Here is a 22,039-nt window from a genome sequence, read left to right as displayed (position 1 = left end):
TGATGAAACCCCATCTCTACTAAAAATACAAAAAATTAGTCGGGTGTGGTGGTGGATGCCTGTAATCCCAGCTACTTGGGAGGCTGAGGTAGGAGAACTGCTTGAACCCAAGAGGCAGAGGTTGCAATGAGCTGAGGTGGCACCATTGCACTCCAGCCTGGGCAACAAGAGTGAAATTCCGCCTCAAAAAAGTTTTGAGAGAGAGAGAGAGAGAGAGAAAGAAAGAGAGAGAGAGAGAGAGAGACTCGCTACATATGTATAATGAGACTCACTACAGAAACCACCAGAATGGCCAAAATTTAAAAATAAAACTGACTTTACCAAGTGTTAGTGAAGATGTAGGGCAAGTGCCACTCTCAAACATAGCTGCGGGGAGTGCAGACTGTGCAGCAGCTTTGGAAAACTGTTTGGCTAAACATATGCACATTCCGTGACCCCCACACTTCCACTCCTAAGTACATACCCAACAAAAATGAATATACATGTGCATCACAAGCAGATGCAGAACCAACTCATAAGTGCAACAAAAGTGAAATGGATTTTTAAAAAACGGATATATTCATGTAACAGAACATTGTACATCAATGAAGACCAATATATTCAGCCACGTAGACAATCTCACGGATATGAGACAGAGCAAAGAGCAAGGCTTAAAAGAGTAGACACTGAATGATTTCATTTATGTAAAGTTCAAAAACAGCAAAAACCAGTGTGGGACACCAGCAATCAGAACGGTGGTGACCTTGGGAGAGGAATGACTGGGAGGGGTACGGGGGCTTCTGAAGGGCTCACATGGTCTATATCTTGATTTGGGTGGCAGTTCCTTTTTTCTCGATCTAGCTTGAGTAGGTGTCTGTTTCTTATAAACTCATGCTCCTTGACCAAGCTAAAGCTTCACCCTCCCTTTCCTGGACTCTCTCCTGCAACTCCCAGTACAGCACCTGTTGCTTCAGCCACTAGATTATAAGCTCCATGGTCACAGGAACCAGGCACCTCTGTCTTAGCCACTTTGGGATCCCCAGCACCTGGCACACAGTGGGTGCTCAACAGACTTCTCAAGTGCATAAACTGGCTCCTTCAAACAACTTGTATTTTCCACTCTACCTTCTGCCTTATCCCACTCCTCACTCTTTCCCATCATCCTTCAAAGCTCAATTCAAACCTCTCCTCTTCCAGGGAGCCTTCCTGCTTGTACCACAACACTTCTGTATTTCTCTCTCATTTTCTGGTTGTTACAGTTATTGGTCCTATGACTTAGCTTCCTTGGGCATGACCTATAAAGGGCAGGGCCTTTTTTCTTGCAGGGATCATAAGGAACAATATTCGTTAAGTGGGTTTGACACACATTCATTTGTGTATCCGATCAAACCACCAGGACTGATTTTGTGCCTCCTGTGTGTCAGGCTCATGCCAAGTTCTATAGCGAAGCAGTAAAAAGGCACCAGGGCTTGCAGACAAGTGGAAGAAATGTACAATAACCACATGACCTCTCTCTCACACACACACGTCAGGCTTATGAAAGAAAAGTTCAGAGGGTTAAAAGCAAGGAGAACTGACCTTGTCTAGGGGTTTGGGGAGGGTCTCCCTGAGGACTGGAAGTTTGAGAAGAGAAAGATGAGTTGGCCAGGCAAAGAGCAGGACAGGGTGGGCTGGAGAAAGGGAATTACAAGCAGAGGGGGCAGCATGTGTGGAAGCCCAGAGGTGGGAGGAAGCATGGCACCCTGAGGAGGGCAGGTGTGGTTAGAACCCACGGCCTAAGGGAGCAAATGGCATGGATGTGGCTGGAAGGTCAGGTTGGGGCTAGACTGGAAAGGCCCTCATGGATTCTGATGATGATTTAGAGAAAGATCATGAGATGTTCCATCCAAGATTTTAAGAAAGCAAGTCATGTTGTCTCGGGGGGAGGCGGGGAGAGGAGGGGTTGTGGCTTTGGTCACTTGGAAGCCCAGGGCTAGATTTTTAGGAGCTGGGGGGTTTCTGTCTTGGGCCTGCTCACCAACAACTTGGCAGTTTCACATAGGGCGGGACTATAATTTCCTGGAGGAAGTAACTCCGGGAAGGCTCAGAAACTCTGCCCCGGATTCCCTGCCTGGATGGGGAAGGTCCCTGTGCTGAATCACAGGCGTACTGCTAGGGAGTCATTGTATTATTTGAGTAACTTTTAGAAAACATAGACAAAAAACCCAGTCTAGTTTTTTGTGGGTGGCTGTACCCACGAGGGCCTCTGCACTCTGATTCTAGGCGTTTGTTCTTTGTCCTGACCTTTTTATTGAGCAGTTTTGGTTGAGTTCAGTCGTTTTCTAACTGGACAAGGCCAGGCAGAGGGTGTCAGCATAGACTCTCAGCAGGGAGATGGACACTTCACTGCACAGCGTAGGCTGCAGGGCATGCTGGGAAAAGAGTGGCAGGACACAGGCAGGGAGGGGGCAAAACAGCAGAGAGAGGGGTCACGGGTGAAGGATCACTCTTCGGATGATCCAGGCTAAACCAGGGTGGGGCACCTCTTGTCTGTCTGCAGATCAGCTCTGAGATGCAGCAGCGTGGCCTCAAAAATGTCAGAATGGCCGGGAGCAGTGGCTCACGCCTGTAATCCCAGCACTTTGGGAGGCCGAGGTGGGTAGATCACCTAAGGTCAGGAGTTCAAGAACAGCCTGGCCAACATGGTGAAACCCCATCTCCACTAAAAATACAAAAATTAGGTGGGTGTGATGGCATGCGCCTGTAGTCCCAACTACTCAGGAGGCGGAGAGAGGAGAATTGTTTGAACCTGGGAGGCAGAGGTTGCAGTGAGCAGAGATCACACCACTGTACTCCAGCCTGGGCAACAGAGTGAGACTCTGTCAAAAAAAAAAAAAAAAAAAATATATATATATATATCAGCAGTAACTGCTCAATATCAGGGACTCTGACCTCCAGAATGCAAGGCAAGGAGAAGCAGGTGGGTGGGACCCAGAAATTGGGTCCCTGACCTGGCAGCTCAGTATGTGGAGGGCAAAGCAGCCAAGTGCAGTAAGAGTAAAGTCCTATATGGTACTTCCTACATGCCAGTGCTTACTATTCTAAGTACGTTACAGAAATGCATCCATTTCGCAGATGAGAAAACTGAGGCACAGTGCATTTTGTCCAAGGTCACACAACTAATATCAGAGTTGCTAGGATACAAGTCCAGGCACTCTGACTCCAAGCCCAAACCAGGTGGAAAATGCTCTGAACCTACCTGGAGCTCTGGCCCATTCCCAGGATCTCGGACAGCAAATGCAGCGCTTCCTATCCCCAGGCCGGGAAGAGAACAGAGGCAGGAGCTGCACACTCACCCTTTTTGGTCGCCTCGAAGCTGTCATGGAAGTGAATCCTCTGTATGTCATAGGTCAAGGTCGTATTGGGCAGCAGAGTCCTGTTCCTATTGATGATGTTGGCAGAAAATCGAAAGGCGTGTTCCTCGGCGTTCATGACCTGGGCGTTGGGGCCGTCCGCATACTCGAAGATTCCTCCTGTGAAAGATGGGTAAAATTGTGTGTGGTTGGAAGGAGGGATGGGGCTCTAGCAAGCATGCCTGGCTCAGAAGCTTTTATAGACAAGCTGCCTGCTCCCTGAAATGTTCAATAATATCCTAGGTAACTGCCATACCTAGAAAGTGTGCAGGAGCACAAGAAATAAGAAAATCCTCCTCGTTCATTTCACTCAACCAGCAAATTCCTGATAACAGAGCCCGACAGGGCCAAAATAAGATTACCAACTTATTAATATTGCTGTGAAAATTCTCAATAGAATTCTGGCAAGCAGAATCTACCAGGATATTACCAGGATAACATACCATGATCACGCAGTGTTTTATTCTAGGAATCTAAGACTGGTTCAATATAAAGAAATCTATGAATATCATTCTATCACATCAATAGTTCAAACAAGAAAAAAAAATAACCAACTCACAAAATGCAAGATGGCATTTAATAAAATCCAATATCTATTGCTGTTAAGGATGCTTAATAAAATAGCACCAGAAGAGATACTTCCTTGAAGCTTTTTAAGCTTAAATCAGCCTTTAATATCATACTAATGGTGAAAAACTAGAGGCATTCTCATTAAAGAAAAATAAGAGGCATGGGGGAGGATTCGCACCACACCATTAACCAATGAAATAAGAAAGAAAAATAATTTAGAGGCACAACATTTGGAGAGAAATAAATTCTTATTTGCAAATGATATAAAAACCCTTAAAATAATCCCTAAACATGAAAACAAGAAAGAGCTGGCAGGAGAGTTAAGTTAAATGACCAGTTAGCACAAATTAGAAATGTTTCTTCATATCAGTGACAATCAGTAAAAAAACTTAATAGCAAATGAATTTCTTTTACAATATCAGCAAAAACATTGAATAACTAATAATAAACCAAATAAGAAGTGTGCAATTCCTGTTCTATTTATTTGAGTTGGAGTTTCACTCTTGTTGCTCAGGCTGGAGCGCAATGGCACAATCTCTGCTCACTGCAGCCTCCACTTCCTGGGTTCAAGCGATTCTCCAACCTCAGTTTCTCAAGTTGCTGGGACTACAGGCACACGCCACTATGCCCGGCTAATTTTTGTATTTTTAGTAGAGATGGGGTTTCACCATGTTGGCCAGGCTGGTCTGGAACTCTTGACCTCAGGTGAACCACCTGCCTTGGCCTCCCTCCCAAAGTGCTGGGATTATAGGCGTGAGCCACCATGCTGGGTTGCAATTCCAGTTTTAAAACATAACAAAAACAGACTGGGAGCAGTGGCTTATGCCTGTGATCCCAACACTTCTGGAGGCCAAGGTAGGAAGACGATGATTGAAGCCAGGAGTTCAAGACCAGCTTGGGCAACATAGTGACACCTTGTCTTTACAAAATAAAAAGAAAAGAAAAAAAACTAAAAAATGACCAAAATAAATAAAAAAAAAAAGCACTTTCATGAGAGATATAAACATAGCCTTAAATGAAGAGGCATGGTGTGTTTCTGAATAGTAACGTTCACGTGTAGAGGTGTCAATTTTTCCAAATTAATTTTTCAGTTTAATTCCAATCAGAATCATGAAAGGATTTTTCTTTTCCTGATAAAATGACTCTAAAATGTATCTGAAAGACTAAACATGAACTAATGACCAAAACATGTTTTAAAAAGAATGAGAGGTGACTCGTACTGCCAGATTTTAAAATATATCATTAAGCCAAATAATTAAATTCATGTTGTAATAGCATATGAAAACACAGATAGATCAAAGGAACAGGATAAAAGCTCCCATAAAGAGACTCAAGTAGAGATAAGTATTTAAAACATGAGAAAGATGGCTATTTCCAATCAGTAAGTAAATGAATTATTCATTAACTGTGCTGTGACAATTATTCAATTATTTGGAAGAAACTTAAGTTATAATTCAATCTTAATCTACACATAAAATAAATTCCAGATAAATTAAAGATTAATGGCAAATGGGTAAGAGGAGGAGCAGATAAAATACTATAAAAGTACCGAAAAAGAAAATATAGGTGAATATTATACAATATTGGGTAGAGGAGGCCTTTCTAAACTTTTGAAAAACATCAGAAACTATAAAAGAAAGATTGAGAGATCCACAAAAATAACATAAAACTTCTACCCATTAAAAACCAAAAACAAAATTAAATTACAAACACAAACTTGAATTAAATATTTGTAACATATGTGGGAGCATAAAGATTAATGCTCTTATTTTATAAAAAGCACTTAAATTCTACAAAAAGGACAAATACTCCCATGGAAAAATGTGCAAAGAAAAAGTATGAACATTTAACAAAAGAAAAGAAAATAATGCAAAGGAGCTATTAATGTATGAAGAAGTGTGCAACTTCCCTAATAATTAAAATGAACTCAATTTAAACCAACAATGAGATTCCATTTTTGCTCATCCAGTTGGTAAAGATACAAAATAAACCATGGCTCCAGCTTTGGTGCAGGAATAGTTGTTTAGAAAGAGACACCTGCTTGACTATGGGTGGAGGGGGCAATGTATACCCAGCCTGTCGAGATGGACATTAGAAATTTACCAAAAGCCCTAAAAGTGTCCACTCCTTTGACTTGGGACTTTGATATCTAGAAATGGACTCCAACAACAACAGTGGGCATATGGATCATGTATGGGGAAGGAGATCTAGGGACGTCCAACCAGAGAAATAGTGAACTATTGTCTATGTACTTACATATAATCACAAAAATTTAATGACACAGGAAATCTCCAAGGTATATTTTTAAGTGAACAATGAAGGCAGAGGTGCAGTACAATTTCCTTTAGAAGAGGAAGAACTTACGTCTTCAACACAAGAATAGAAGACATTTCTTGTTTTGTTCTTGATGCCTTTCTATATTTTTTCCAGTAAAACTTTTATTATTTTTAACAACTGATTTGGTTGAGGTGTTATTACATTCTACAAGATTCACCTGTTTTAAAGTGTACAATGATTTTTAGTCAATTTACTGAGTTCTATGACCATAAGCACAATCCTGTTTTAAAACCTTCCCGTCACCCAATAAGAATCCTCGTGCCCATTTACAGTCAATTAAAGTTTTCATCCCCACTCCCAGGCAACCACTAATTTACTTTTTGTCTTTTCTGAACATTTCACATAAATGGAATCATGCAATAGGTGGTCTTTTGCATCTGGCTTCTTGCATTTAGTGTGCTTTTGCGGTTCATCCATATTAGTATAATATATCAGTACTTTATTCCTCAATAATATTACTTTGTATAGATGTACCACATTTTATTTATTCATTCACCAGTTGATGGGTATTTGGATTATTTCAATTGTTCCGAAAATTCTAAAAAGTAGTGGTTTCCAGTCTCTGGTCTGGCATGTAAGAAGCTTGAAAGTTGCCACTCTGTCCTAACAACCAGTGAAAGCTGAACAAACTGAAAAATCAACAACTCTTCTTAGATCTGTAAGAGAAGTGAGGTCACAGGGTGAACCACTGCCCCCAGAATTGGAAAGATAGGTAAATAGAGAGAATTACAACTTATTGGAGCAGAAACCTCCATGGGAATCGGTGCGCAGGTAGGAAAACCGGAAGTGTAATTGACTAGTTGCTGGAGGCTCAGTGTGGATAAGTCTGAGAGACAAAAACCTCAGGGGAAGCCTTCACTGGGACCCCACGCTTTTGTGAGTTTTACTCCTGAAGTTCTACCAGGTTCTTAAGTGAATAATGGAGAAAAATCCTCATGTACTTCTGGCAGTGAAAGGGGAAAAGGAATCATTTCAAAATATGCCAGAGCATTCTGTTCTTTTTAACAAGGTTTGTCCTCAGAGGAAACTAGTTAGCCAGAGCCTAACCTGCTGGGGTTTCATGAGAGACTAATTGACCAGGTGGAAGGGAAACACTCAACTCCAGCTCACCCTAGCCATCCTATCCCATCTACGTGTGTGTTGCGGGGTAGGTGGGGAGAAGCACCTGTGAAGTTCACAGCCCAGGGGCTCACCAAAAGACTGAGATGTAATCATAGCACTATAGAATGCTCCCCCCTCTCCCCACCCCTTACCACTACATCACTAAAGGCCTTATTTTCAGCAGTTCCTTTCACCCAGTACATCATGTCCAGCTATCAAGAAAAAATTACAGGGCATACTAAAAGGCATAAAAACCATACTTTGAAGAGACAGAGCAAGCATCAGAACCAGATTCAGATATGGCAGGGATTTTGGAATTATCAGATCAGAAATTCAAAACAACTATGATTAATATGCTAAGGGCTCTAATGGATAAAGTGGATAGCATGCAAGAACAGATATGCAAAGAGATGGGAATTCTAAGAAAAAAAATAAATGTTAGAGATAAAATACAAAACAAAACAAAACACTGTAACGAAATGAAGAGTGCCTTTGATGGGCTTATAAGTTGACTGAACACAGCTGAGAAGCAGGTCTCTGAGCTTGAGGATAACTCAATAGAAACCTCCAAAACTGAAAAGCAAAGAGCAGAAAGCCTGGAAGAAGAAAACAGAATATCCAAAAACTGTGGCTGTAAAAATGCCTAATGGAAATGCAAGAAGGAGAAGGGAGAGAGAAATGATCAGGAGAGATATTTGAAAACAGTAATGACTTTATCCAAATTAATGTCAGACACCAAACCACAGATCTAGCATCCTTAGAGAACACCAAGCACCAAGCAGGAAATATGTCCCCAAAATGACACTGAGGCATATCATTTGCAAACAGTAGAAAATCAAAGATCAAGAATAAATCCTGACAGAATCCAGAAGAAAAATACGTCTTATCTATGGAGGAAAAAAGATAAGAATTACATCTGACTTCTCTTCAGAAACCATGCAAGCAAGAAGAGAGTGAAGTGAAATATATAAAGTATTGAGAGAAAATAAAAACCAACCTATAATTCTGCATCCTGAGAAATTATCTTTCAAAAGCAGAGATAAAGACTTTCTCTGACAAACAAAAATCAGTGAAATTTGTTGCCAGTAGATCTGCCTTGCAAGAATTATTAAAATATGTTCTTTAGAGAGAAGGAAAATAATATAGGTCAGAAACTACAATCTACATACAAGAAGAACACTGAAGAAAGAATAAGTGAAGGTAAAATTTTAAAAAATGTATTTTTCTTATTCTTAATTGATTTAACAGACAATAGTTTGTTCACAATAATAATAGCAACAATGTATTCATATATATTTACTTATGTATGCTTATTTATGAGCAAAATGAATGACAGCAAATGATATAAGGATGGGAGGGAGGAATTAGAATTATTTTGTTATTATAAAACACACTATCTGTGAAGCAGAATAACATTATTTGAGAGTGGACTTGGATTAGTTGCATATGTATACTGCAAATTCTAGGGAAAGTACTGAAAAACAGTACAATTGACATGCTAAGTGAGGAGAGGAAATGAAATGATAAAATGTACTTTTAAAATCGCAAAAGGCAGAAAAGGGCAGGAAGACAAAAATAGAAACAAAGAACAAGGGCTACAAATAGGAAACACTGACGAATAAGGTGGATATTAATCCAATTATATCAATTCTCATTTTAAACATCAAAGGTCTAAATGCATCAAGTAAAAGAGATTGTCAAAATGGATCAAAAAACAAGATCCAACTATATGTTGTCTACAATAAACCTACTTTAACTATACAGGTGCACATAAAATAAAAGTAAATGAACAAATGAAAAATTTATTCCTGGAATGCAAGGATGGTCAAAACATAACAACTGATCAATATAATACATCATATTAACAGAATAAAGGAAAAGAAAGACATGTGATCATCTGAATCAATGCAGAAGCAGCATTTGACAAAATTCAACAACTTTTCATGATAAAAGACACTAAACAACTAGGAACAAAAGGGAACTATCTCAACATAATAAAAGCCATTTATGAATAGCCCACAGCAAATGTCATACTCAATGGTAAGAGACTGAAAGCTTTTCCTCTAAGATCAGTGACAAGGCTAGGATGTCCACTTTCACCACTTCTATTAAATGTTGTACTGCAAGTTCTATCCAGAGCAGTTAGGCAAGAAAAAGAAAAAGAAGGCATCCAAGTTAGAAAGGAAAAAGTAAAATTATCTGTCTGCAGATAATATGGTCTTATATCCATATAATAAAATTTGGCAAAGTAACAGAATACAATACAGAGCTAATAAAATTTGGCAAAGTAACAGAACACAAAGTCAATACACAAAATCAGTTGCATTTCTATACCTAACAATTAACAATCTGAAAAGGAAATCACAAAATAATTCCATTTATAATAATCTCACAAAGGACAAACTACTTAGGAATTAACTAAGGAGATGAAAGTCTTGTACCTGTACAATGAAAACTACAAAATAAAATGGGGAAATGATTTAAATAGACATTTCTCAAAAAAGGACATATAAATGGCAAGCAGGCATATGAAAAGATGCTCACATCATTAATCATCAGAAAAATGCAAATCCAAACTACAATGAGATATCATCTCAGTCCAGTTAAAATGGCTTATATCCAAAAGACATGCAATAATAAATGCTGCTGAGGATGTGGAGAAAAGGGAACCCTCATATCATGTTTGTGGGAATGTAAATTAGTACAACCACTACGAAGAACAGTTTGGAGGTTCCTCAAAAAACTAAAAATAGAGCTACCATATGATCTAGCAATCTCACTGCTGGATATATGTTCAAAAGAAAGGAAATTAGTATATTGAATAGATATCTGCACACCTATGTTTGTTGCAGCACTGTTCACAATAACCAAAATTTGGGAGCAACCTAAGTGTCCATCAACAGATGAATGGATAAAGAAAATGTGGTACTTATACACAATGGAGTACTATTCAGCCATAGAAAGAATGAGATCCTGTCATTTGCAACAACGTGGATGGAACTGGAGGTCATTATGTTAAGTGAAATTAGGCACAGAAAGACAAACATCACATGTTCTTACTTATTTGTGGAAGCTCAAAGTTAAAACAATTGAAATAATGGAGATAAAGAGTGGAAGGATGGTAACCAGAGGCTGAGAAGGATGGTGGTAGGGTGGGTGGGGAGAGGTGGGGGTAATTAATAGGTACAGAAAAGATAGTTAGAAAGAATTAATAAGACCTAGTATTTGATAGCACAATAGGGTGACTATAATGAATAATAATTTAATTGTACATTTAAAAATAACTAAAAGAGCATAATTGGATTGTTCATAACACAAAGGATAAATACTTGAGGGGATGGCTGCCTCATTTCCCATGATGTGATTATTACATATCACATGCCTGTATGCCTTACAAGAAATACTAAAAGATGTTCTTTAGAGAGAAGGAAAATAATACAGGTGAACATCTCATGAACCTCATAAATATATATACTTATTATGTACCCACAAAAAATAAAATTTTAAATGTAAAAAACTCTTCAAAACATTGTTGAAGGAAATTAAATAAGACATCAATAAATGTAAATACGTCCCATGTTCATGGACTGGAAGACTTAATATTGTTAAAGTGTCTGTAGATTCAGTGAAATTCTTATGACATTTCAATGTCAATGAAAATCCCAATGACTTTTTTTTTCAGAAATAGAAAAACCAATCCTAAAGTTCATATGGAATTGCAAAAGAATCCGAACAGCCAAAAACAATCTTGAAAAAGAAGAACAATGTTGAAAGACATTTCCTGATTTCAAAACTTACTACAAAGCTACAGTAATCAAAACGATGTGATACTGGCATAAAGGCAAACTATATATAGAGTCCAGAAATAAAACCTCATATGTATGGTTAAATGATTTTTGACAAAGGTGCTAAGACCACTGAATGGGGAAAAGATAGTCTTTTCAAAAAATAATTCTGGAATAGCTGAATATCCACATGTAAAAGAATGAATTTGGATCCTTAACACCATATACAAACACTAACTCAAAATGGATTAAATACTTAAATGTAAGACCTCAAACAATATAAAACACTTAGAAGAAAACATAGAACAAAAACTTTATGGCATTGGATTTGGCAATAATCTCTTGGATATGACACCAAAGGCACAGACAAGAAAAGAAAAACAAATTGAGCTTAATAAAAAATGTCCAAAAAACTGTGTATCAAAAGACATTATTAACAGAGTAAAATGCAACCAACAGAATGGGAGAAGATACTTGCATATCATATACTTGATAAGGAATTAACATCCAGAACATATAGAGAACTTTTAAAACTCAAAAACAACAAAAAATAAACAACCTGGTTTAAAAATATATAAAAGACTTGACATTTCTCTAAAGAAGATTTACAAATGGCCAATAAACACATAAAAAGATGTTCAATATCACTAATAATTAGAAAAATTCAAGTCAAAACTACAGTGAGTTATTACCTCACACCTATTAGGATAACCACTATATAAAAAAAGAAAAGTGTTGGGGAGGATGTGGAGAAATTGGAACCTTTGTGCACTGTTGGTGGAAATGTGAAATGGTAAGCCACTGTAGAAAACAGTATAGTGGTCCCTCAAAAGATTAAAAATAGAATTACTATATATCTATATATACCTAGCATTTCTTCTGGGTATATACCCAAAGGAATTCAAAGCAAAGACTCAAACAGATATTTGTACACCCATGTTCGTAGCAGCTTTACTCACAATAGCTAAAACATGGAATCAATACAAGTGTCCATTGATGGATGAATAAGCAAAATGTGGCATAGACACACAATAAAATATTATTCAGTCTCAAAAAAGAAGGACATTTGGGCAAATGTTACAACTTGAGTAAACATTGAGGACAGTATGCTAAGTGAAATAAGTCAGCCACGAAAAGACAAATATTGTATGATTCCACTTATATGAGGTACGTAGAGTAGCCAAAAATCAGAGAATCAAAAAATAGAATGGTAGTTTTCAGACCCTAGAGGAAGAGGGGAAAGTGGAGTTATTCTTTATGGGTATAGAGTTATAGAGTTTCAGTTTTACAAGATGAAAAGAGCTATGGAGACGAGTGGTGCTGATGGCTGCACATCATGCATGTATTTAGTACCACTGAACTGTACACTTAAAAATGATTAAGATGGCAAATTTTATGTTATTTGTATTTTACCACAATAAAAAAGTAAATGAATGAAGACATACCATCCTAATATCAATCAAAAGAAATTGAAAGTGGCTGTATTCAGACAGAGAAGATTTCGGGTCAAGGAACTTTATCAGAGATAAAGAGAAGCATTACATAATGATAAAGGGGTCAACTATCCAAGAAGACATAACAATCCTTAATGTATATGTGCTCAAAAGAGAGCATCAAAATACAGGAGGCAAGGAGAGATGGATGAATTTACTATTCTACTAGGAGACTTCAACACCCTTTTATCAGAAATGGACGGATTCAGTTGACAGAAAATCAGTAAAGTTATAGTTAAACTCAACAACAGCCTTAGGGAATCAGATATAATGTACATCTATAGACTACTTCAGTCAACAACAGCAGAACACACATTTTTCTCAAGCTCACATGGAACATTCAGCAATATAGATCACATTCTGTCCATAAAGCACATCTTAACAAATTTAAAACAATAGAAATCATATAATGTCACTCTTAGACCACCATGGAATTAAACTAGAAATCAATAACAGAATGAGATCAGGGAAATCCCCAAATACTTGAAGATTAGACAATGCTCTCCTTCCCCTTCCCCTTCTTCCTTCTTTCTCCTCCCTTGTCCTCCTCCTCCTCCTCCTCCTCCCCCCCCAACTCCTCCTCCTTGTCTTGATATATGGACTCAAACTCCTCTGCTCAAGTGATCCTCCCACCTCAGCTTCCAGAGTAGCTGGGACTACAGTCACGTACCATTGTGCCCAGCTTAAACAATGTACTTCCAAATAATACATGGGTCACAAAAGAAATTTAAAAATATTTTGAACTAAATAAAAATGAAAACATAACATCAAAATTTGTGGGATGTAGTGAAAGCGGTGTGTAGAGAGAAATTTATAGCACTGAATGCATAAAATAGAAAAGAAGAAAGATCTAAAATTAATAAGACAAGCTTCCACCTTAGGAAACTAGAAAAAGGAGAGCAAATTAAATCCAAAGTAAGCAGAGGAAAAGAAATAATAAAAATTAGAGCTGAAGTCAATGAAATTGAAAACAAGAAATCAACAGAAAGATGTCAATGAAACCAAAAGCTGGTCATGTGAAAAGACAGATAAAATTGATAGGCCTCTAATCTGGTCAATTAAGAATAAAAGAGAGAGGATACAAATTGTTAGTATCAGAAGTGAAAGAGGGGATATCACTATAGATCTCATGGACTTAAAAAATATAATCAAGGAATATTAATAACTCTATGTCCACTAATTTGCTAACCTAGATGAAATGAATTTCTTAAAAAACACAATTTGTCAAAATTCACGCAAGAAGAAAGAGACAATTTGAATAGGACTATCTCTATTAAAGAAATTGAATTAATAATAAACCTGACAAAGCAGAAAGCACCAAGCCCAGATGGGGGTCACTGGTAAATTCTACTAAACATTTAAGAAAGAAATAATACAAATTCTCTACACTCTATTTCAGAAGATAGAAACAGAGGACTATTTCTTTCTTTTTTTTTTTTTTTGACTATTTCTTAACTCATTTTACAAGGCCAGCATTACCCTAATACCAAAACCAGACAAAGACATCACAAGAAATAAAACTACAGATCAATATCTCTCATTAATACAGATACAAAAACCCTCAACAAAATGTTAGCAAATCGAATCTAACAATTTATAAAAAGAACTACATAGCACAATGAAGTGGGATTTACCCCAGGTATGCAAGTCTGTTTCAAGATTCAAAAATCAATTAATGTAAACCATTATATCAATATCAACAGGCCAAAGAAGAAAAATCACATAATCATATCAACAGATGCAGAAAATGCATTTGACAAAATCCAACACCCTATTAATGATGAAAACTCTCAGTAAAGTAAGAATAAAGGAGAACGTCCTCAGCTTCATAAAAAATATTAATAGCAGAATACACATTCTTCTCAAGTAAATCTACAAAAACCCTACAGTTGACATCATACATAACAGTGAGAAACTTGAAGCTTTCCCACTAAAATCAGGTACAAGGGAAAGTTGTCCCCTCTCCCACTGCTTTTTGACATCACACTGGAAGTCCTAGCAAATGCAATAAGACAAGAAAAGGAAATGAAAGAAATTCAGATTGGGAAGGAAGAAATAAAACTGTCTTTGTTTACAGGTGACATGATCCCCTATGTAGAAAATCCACATGAATCAAGAACAAAAGAGAAAACTACTGCTTGGAACTAATAAGCAGTTATAGAAAGGTGGCAGAATATAAGGTTAATATGCAAAAGTCAATTACTTTTCTATATACCAACAATGAACAAATGGAATTTGAAATAGAACCCAGACCACTTACATCAGCATGCAAAGAAAAGAAACACTTAGGTTATAAATCTAACAAAATATGTACAAGATATATTTGAGGTAAAACTCACAACTCTAATGAAAGAGATCAAAGAATAACTAAATACATGGAGAGACCTTCAATGTTCATGGATAAGAAAAGTCAATTATTTTCAAGATGTGAGTTTTTCCCAAATTGATGTATAGATTCAGTGCAATCCCAATCAAAATCTCAGCAAGTTATTTTGCAGCTATTGACAAACTGATTCTAAAGTGTACATAGAGAGGCAAAAGACCAGAATAACCAACACAATATTGAAGGAGAAGAACAATGTTGGGAGATTGACATGGTTCAACTTCAAGAATTGCTATAAAGCTATAGTAATCAAGATAGTGTGATACTGGCATATAAATAGACAAATAGATCATTGGAACAGAATGGAGAGTTCAGATACAGACCTACATAAATAAAGTCAACTGATCTTCGACAGGGGAGCAAAGGCAATACAGTGGAGAAAAGATAGATTTTTCAACAAATGGGCTGGAACAACTAGACATTCACATGCAAAAAAAGAATCTAGACACAGAACTTTCATTCTTCACAAAAACGAACTCAAAATGTACCAGAGACCTAAATGTACAATGCAAAACTATAAAACTTCTAGAAGATAGCATGGAAGAAAATCTAGATAACCTTGGGTTTGGCAATGGCTTTTTAAATATAATACCAAAGGCATGATCCATGAAAGGAAGAATTGATAAGCTGAACTACATTAAAATTAAAATTTTCTGCTCTGCAAAAGACACAGTAAAGAGAATGAAAAACCAAGCCACCGACTGGGACGTATCTGATGATGGACTTTTTTTTGTTTTGTTTTGAAACGGTCTTGCTCTGTTGCCCAGGCTGGTGTGCAGTGGTACAAACTCAGCTCACTGCAACCCCTGCCTCCTGGGTTCAAGTGATTCTCCTGCCTCAGCCTTCTGAGTAGCTGAGATGACAGGCACCCACCACCACATCCGGCTAATTTTTGTATTTTTAGTAGAGAAAGGGTTTCACCATCTTGGCCAGGCTGGTCTTGAACTCCTGACCTCAAGTGATCTGTCTGCCTTGGCCTCCCAAAGTGCTAGGATTACCGTGAGCCACCACGCCTGGCCTGATGATGGACTATTATACAACATATGCAGACCACTTTTAAGATTCAACAACAAGAAAACAAACAACCTTATTAAAAAGTGGGCCAAAGACCTTAACATAAGATATACAGATGGAAAATAAGTATATGAAGATACTCCATATCATATGTCATTGGGGAAATGTAAATTGAAACAACAACAAGATTCCACTACACATCTATTAGAATGGCCAAATTCAGAACACTAGCAACACCAAAGCCTGGCAAGGATGTGGGACAACAGGAGCCCTCATTCATTGCTGGTGAGAATGCAGAAATAGTACAGCCACTTTGAAAGACATATTTTTCAGTTGCTTATGAAATTAAACCAACTATTACCACACAAGCCAGCAATGGCACTCCTTCATATTTACACAAAGGAGTTGAAAATATGTCCACACAAAAGCCTGCACACGGATATGTACAGCAGCTTTATTCATGATTGCCCAAACATGGGAGAAACCAAGATATCCTTCAGTAGGTGAGTGGATACACAAACTGGCTACATCCAGACAATGGAATATTATTCAGCATGTAAAAGAAATGAGCTATCAAGCCATGAAAAGATAAGGATAAAACTTAAGTGCCTATCACTAAGTGATGCCAATGTGAAAAGTCTACAGACTATATGATTTCAACTACTGACATTCTGGAAAAGGCATAACTATGGAGATAGTAAAAAGAGCAGTGGCTTCCAGTGGGTAGAGGTGGGAGGGATGCATTGGTAAAAACACAGAGGATTTTCAGGGCAGTCAAACGATTCTGTATGATACTATTATGGTGAATAGATGTCATTATGCATTCGTCGAAACCCACAGAATGTACACCACCAAGAGTGAACCTTAATGTAAACTATGGACTTTGGATGATGACGATGTGTCAGTATAAGTGCATTCATTGTAACAAATGTACCTCTCTGGTGGTGGATGTTGATCATGGAGGAGGCTATGCATGTGTGTGGGCAGGGGGTATATGGGAGATCTCTGTGCCTTCCACTCAGTTTTTTCTGTGAACTTAAAACTGCTCCAAAAAATACAATCTATTAAAAAGAAAAAAGGGTAATGTTTGAACATGTGAACACATAATTGTGTCCCTTCCAGAGTACTCCAGCATGCTTACAGTTTGTAACACTTAAGTGTGTACGCGTGTGCATCCGCACAGGTGTGCATCGACGTGCCACACACGTGCATAAAACACAAGAAGAATTCGTACCAAAAGTTAAGCGTGGTTTTCTCTGAGTGGTAGGCTCATGGGTAATTTGAATTTCCTTCTTTGTGTTTTTCTGTATTTTTAAAAAGTTCTGCAGTGAACATGTGTTACATTTCTCATCAGAAAAGCCATCGTGATTGTGCGTATGTGTTTAAAGGGAAATAAATGATCAAAATACCATATGACCCAGTAATTCCATTTCTAGGAATATAAATTTAGAGAAAGTTGGAGATATATAAACACATCTATGGATAAGGGTTTTTTTTTACATAATATTGAAAAAAATAGAAACAGCTTAATGTCCAAAAGCAAGAGATAACTCAATATATTAAAACCCACCCATATGGCAGAACAACTTGTAGGCATTATCAATCAAAGCATAGGATGATATGGTACGGTGACTGAAATTGGATTCAAAATGTGGGAGGAATTTTACTCACATGATGGAAAGTGGGTACAGATGGGGCAGAAGAGGCCGTAGGTTTTGCTGGAGCCAGATGAGGGGCACATGAGGATTCGTTATGCTACTCTCTCTCTGTGTGTATGACAGATATTCTTTGTAATAAAATATTCCTTAAAATCATGATATGAATAAGATGAAAATAAGAAATCACGATGTTGCAATCAGAAAAGAGACACAATTAATATTACTTGCAGATGCTTATTATGGTTCTCTTAAAAACACAAGAGAATCAGGTGAAAACCCAGCAGAAAGTAAACAGAGAGCTCATGAAGAGGCCAGCATACAAATATAGAAAAACGTATAGCCTCCCCACATAGCAGCAATAAACAGCAAGGAATTATAGGGGAAAAAAAGAGACCCTACTCACAAAAGCAACAACAAAAAAATAAAACACCTTACCATAAATGTGCAATTCCTATATCAAGAAAACTACAAAACTTTACTAGAGGACATAAAAGAAGACTTGAATAAATGGAGAGACATAACCTACTCCTTGGAAGGGATGGCTCAATATTGTAAAGATGTCATTTCTCCTCAAATTAATTTATAAATTTAATGCAATTCCAATTAAAATCAAAAAGGACACACCAGAAGGACACACACTAAAATGTTAACAGAGGTTCTTTCTAGAAAGTAAAAAGATAATGGATTGCTTTTGCTTGGTGCTTTTTTTTGTTTGTTTGTTTTCCAAGCCCTCTGCATTGAGATAGAGCTTTGGTAATAAGAAAAAAAAATAAAGCTTTAGTGAAATGTTCTTAAAGAATATTTAATGGCATAGAAAACTTTCATCCTCTCCCTGCTCCCCAATGCTACAAAATAATATTACAGTATGATAATTATGGATAATTTTTATCCTGTTCTTTGTTTCTTGATTTTTCCAAAATTATTTACAAGTATGTATTATTACTTCAAAATGTGAAAACAAACACACACACACACAAAAAAAAACAAAAGAAAGCCTGGAAAGAGGTCTGGTTATTACAAATCTGAAGAAAGAAACCTCTACCCATCCCAAATGGGGATAAAAAGTCAGGGGACAAAGCCATCTCCATAGGGCTTCACACTCTCTTCCTGGCCTCTCAGACCTTGGCAGGTGGGCAGGGGAGGAAAGAGAGGGGCCATCGTCTCAACAAGGGTGGTGACATGTCTCAGCCATTAAGACCTAAGCCCAAGGGATGAAGCCTCAGTCTCATCCTATATAAAACAGCTCCATTAATACCCACCAATCTCTGCCCTGTGCCACCCTGTCACTGGGCCCTGGGATACCAAAAGAAAGTCAGCACTAGGCTCCTGCTTTCAAGGAGTGCTCAACCCTGCAGGGCAGCAGAAAAGAACAGACAACTAGCACATGTGTGGCGCTCCACTCAGGTGCAATACCAGGGAGGTTCCCAATGCAGGTTTCAATGACAGCCATTCTTCAGTCCCAAACCTGGCTCTATCCACTGGAGGAAGTTATTCAGTCTCTCTGAGACCCAGTTTCTCAATCTGCAAAATGGGGTACACATCTCAGAGGGCTGATTATTGTGAGGAAGACATAAAACAATGGAGCTATTGCATGGCACATGGCAAGGACTTAATACACAGTAGCTATCAAAGAAAGAGAGAAACAATGAATGCTACTATACTATTTAGAAAACAGCAAATAAATGCTACCATGCCGTTTAGAAAAACAAAGTGAATTGTGAACTTCCACATTTTCTAGGGCAGGGTTGACAAACTTTGTCTGCAAAGGATCAGAGGGTAAATGTTTTAGATGATAAATAATTTTGGCTTTGTGGACCAGATGGTGGTTGTTGCAAGGACTCACTTCTGCCACTGTAGCATGCTGGCAGCCGCAGACAATGTGTCACTGTGGGCACAGTTGTGTTTCAATAAAACTTTATTTGCAAAAATACAGAATGAAGAGAGGTTTCATGGGTACAAATATATAGCTTAGTAGAAGAAATAAGACCTAGTGTTTGATAGATCAGTGGGATGACTATTAATGTAAATTTACAATAACCTATTGTTTATTTCAAAATAGCTAGAGGAGAATAATTTGAAGGTTTTCAGCATAAAGAAAAGACAACTATTTAAGACGATGAATATCCTAAGTATGCTGACTTGATCTTTACAAATTATATGAATGTATTACATTATCATATGTACCCCAAAACCCTGTACATCTATTATGTATCAATAAAAACATAAAATTAATTCAAAAAACAGGTGGTGGGTGGCTGGATTTGGCCATTTGGCTGTAGTCTGTACTTGTTCTGGGGTTGGGCAGCCTTTATTTCAGAGGTGAGTGTTTCTTAGGAAAAGCGCCTTAGGGCCTGGGTAAAGAATTAAGACTATAACGGAACCAAATTATGATGCAAAAGAAACAAAGACGGCATGCTGGAGTTTTTGAGCAGAGAAGATGTGAGAGAAGGAGGAAGGACTAAGAGAAAGGGAACAGAGATGAAGTGGACCCCAAAGGACAGAACCCAGTCCCAAAGATGAGCAAGTCCAGTAAGAAATTCACCCCGGCAGGAAGGGGCCATGCATTTTTCATACAGTGATGTCCGATGCTGGGTTTTCAGTTGAGCCTCCCTTCCTTCCAGGAGCCCCATTGTTAGAAAAGTCGGCCACAGAAAACTGACATCAGCTCCTGCTATTTGGAGGAGAGCGACAGAAGGTGGGCATGGTCCAAAACAGAGTGAGTCGGGACAGAGTAAGGACCAGAGGCACAAGAGGCGAGATGAGAGGAGACAGAAGACTCAGCAGAAGACACTGGAGCATGAGGTCATTAGGAGAAACAGGAAGCCCTAGAGCATCCTCAGAGACATGGTGGGTGACAGGCTGTCCTTCCACCCCCATACTCAGTACAAGGATGGGAGGTGTTCTAATGAGCATGTAAGGGCAAGGTGGTTGCAAAGGCCTGAATGTCTCGGGACATCCAGGCAGCAAATATTGGGGGGCACCACAGAGGTTCAGAGAGTGGGTTCTAGGTACAGGCAGACCTCGATTTGAATTTTGGTTCCACTCACAGGCTACCCCTTTCTCTAGGGAACTGTTCTCAGTGAGAGAGGCCCCCTTGCCCAGGAGGAAGGGTCACTCACCTGGGCCCCTGGAAGCAGCCTGCTGTCAATAACCGACTAATAATGGTGCTCAAAATGCCAGGCAGTCCCTTGCCTCAGGTTGGGGACAATCTGCAGTATGACATATTCTTTGGAGCCCCTCCTGACCCTCCCCACCTTGCATCAGGCACAGGTTAGATCTTGGCAGAGGCACATCTCTGCCCAACTCCATCCCCTTCCCAACCCTGCCTTATTCATTCCCCTACAGGGTTTTGCTGAAGAGCACTCTTCCCTCTATAAACTCCATGCATCTGAATCCCTGCCTCAGGCTCTGCTTCCAGGGGACCTGACCTAAGACAGGGGTGACATTACTGGGGGGCGGTGTAAACTGCACTTACTTTAGTGTTGTTGGAGACGGGGAAGGGGACACTGAACCTCTTTAACTGCTAAATGGCCAAGGTTCTCCACTACCCTCTCCCTCCTGGGTCCTCCTGCTCCCTCTCCCTTCTGCACAGCGGCTTCTAAAGAGCCCACAGCTTTGGGAGCTTGGGCGTCTGACTGTCCTGGGTTCTGATCCAAGCTCCGCCCATGCAAGAAGGGCTGCTTTGGGTCTCAGCTTTTGGAGAGAGTTCCCTGCCCCACTGGAGGTTGCCCCCCTTTCCACTGGCTCCTTTCCATTCTCTGCCTTCCCATACATTCCTCATGATCGTTATTTAAAGAGGCTAATAAGTAGGTTGGCACCGTTGATTAATGCATAATCTTAATCATGATTGCATAGTGTAATTGGCATTAATTTGAAGAGCCAGTTCATTATGAAAATAATTGTCACTGCTTTCTGCTTTAATAAAATGGAGCAGAGACACTAAGGCCGCTAAGAAATGGGATAGGGTGTGTGTGTGTGTGTGTGTGTGTGTGTGTGTAGGGAGGGGTGTGTAAGATGAGTCCCAGAAGACGTGAGCAGGAGTGGAACAGGGTGCAGCTGGAATATTTTCTTCAAACAAAACCTTGTGTGGAAGCCCAATGGGTAAAACAAATAATAAAAATAATAACAACAACAACAACAATAATAACAACTGACTGTGTTCCAGGGATGATGCTGCATGCTTTCCACTCGCTACATTTAACACTCCTGAGAACCTCTGCAACCCCATTAGAGGGGAAGTAACATTGCCTCAATTTACACAGGAGATAACAGGAAGTCCAGGGAAGTTAAGGATGTTGTTAAAACTGCAAAGTGGCAAATTCTCTTT

General features: G+C 38.7%; 1 protein-coding gene across 3 annotated transcripts in view; it reads right to left on the bottom strand.

Annotated features, from left to right (window-relative positions):
- GRIK3 (glutamate receptor, ionotropic, kainate 3) overlaps positions 1-22,039 on the bottom strand; it is a 233,117-nt gene that overhangs the window by 86,259 nt on the left and 124,819 nt on the right. For 2 of the 3 annotated variants that reach the window (XM_011955294.1, XM_011955296.1), the window contains exon 2: positions 3,315-3,491. In XM_011955294.1, coding sequence (XP_011810684.1) covers positions 3,315-3,491 — 177 coding nt within the window. Of the gene's footprint in view, positions 1-3,314; positions 3,494-5,669; positions 5,681-22,039 lie in introns of those variants that run through there. The other variant, XM_011955295.1, reaches the window with a different exon arrangement.

The sequence above is a fragment of the Colobus angolensis genome, unplaced genomic scaffold, assembly GCF_000951035.1.
Source record: "Colobus angolensis palliatus isolate OR3802 unplaced genomic scaffold, Cang.pa_1.0 Scaffold4, whole genome shotgun sequence".
NCBI lineage: Eukaryota > Metazoa > Chordata > Mammalia > Primates > Cercopithecidae > Colobus > Colobus angolensis.
The sequence above is the reverse complement of the archived record's forward strand: the minus strand, read 5'-3'. Positions and strand labels throughout refer to the sequence as shown.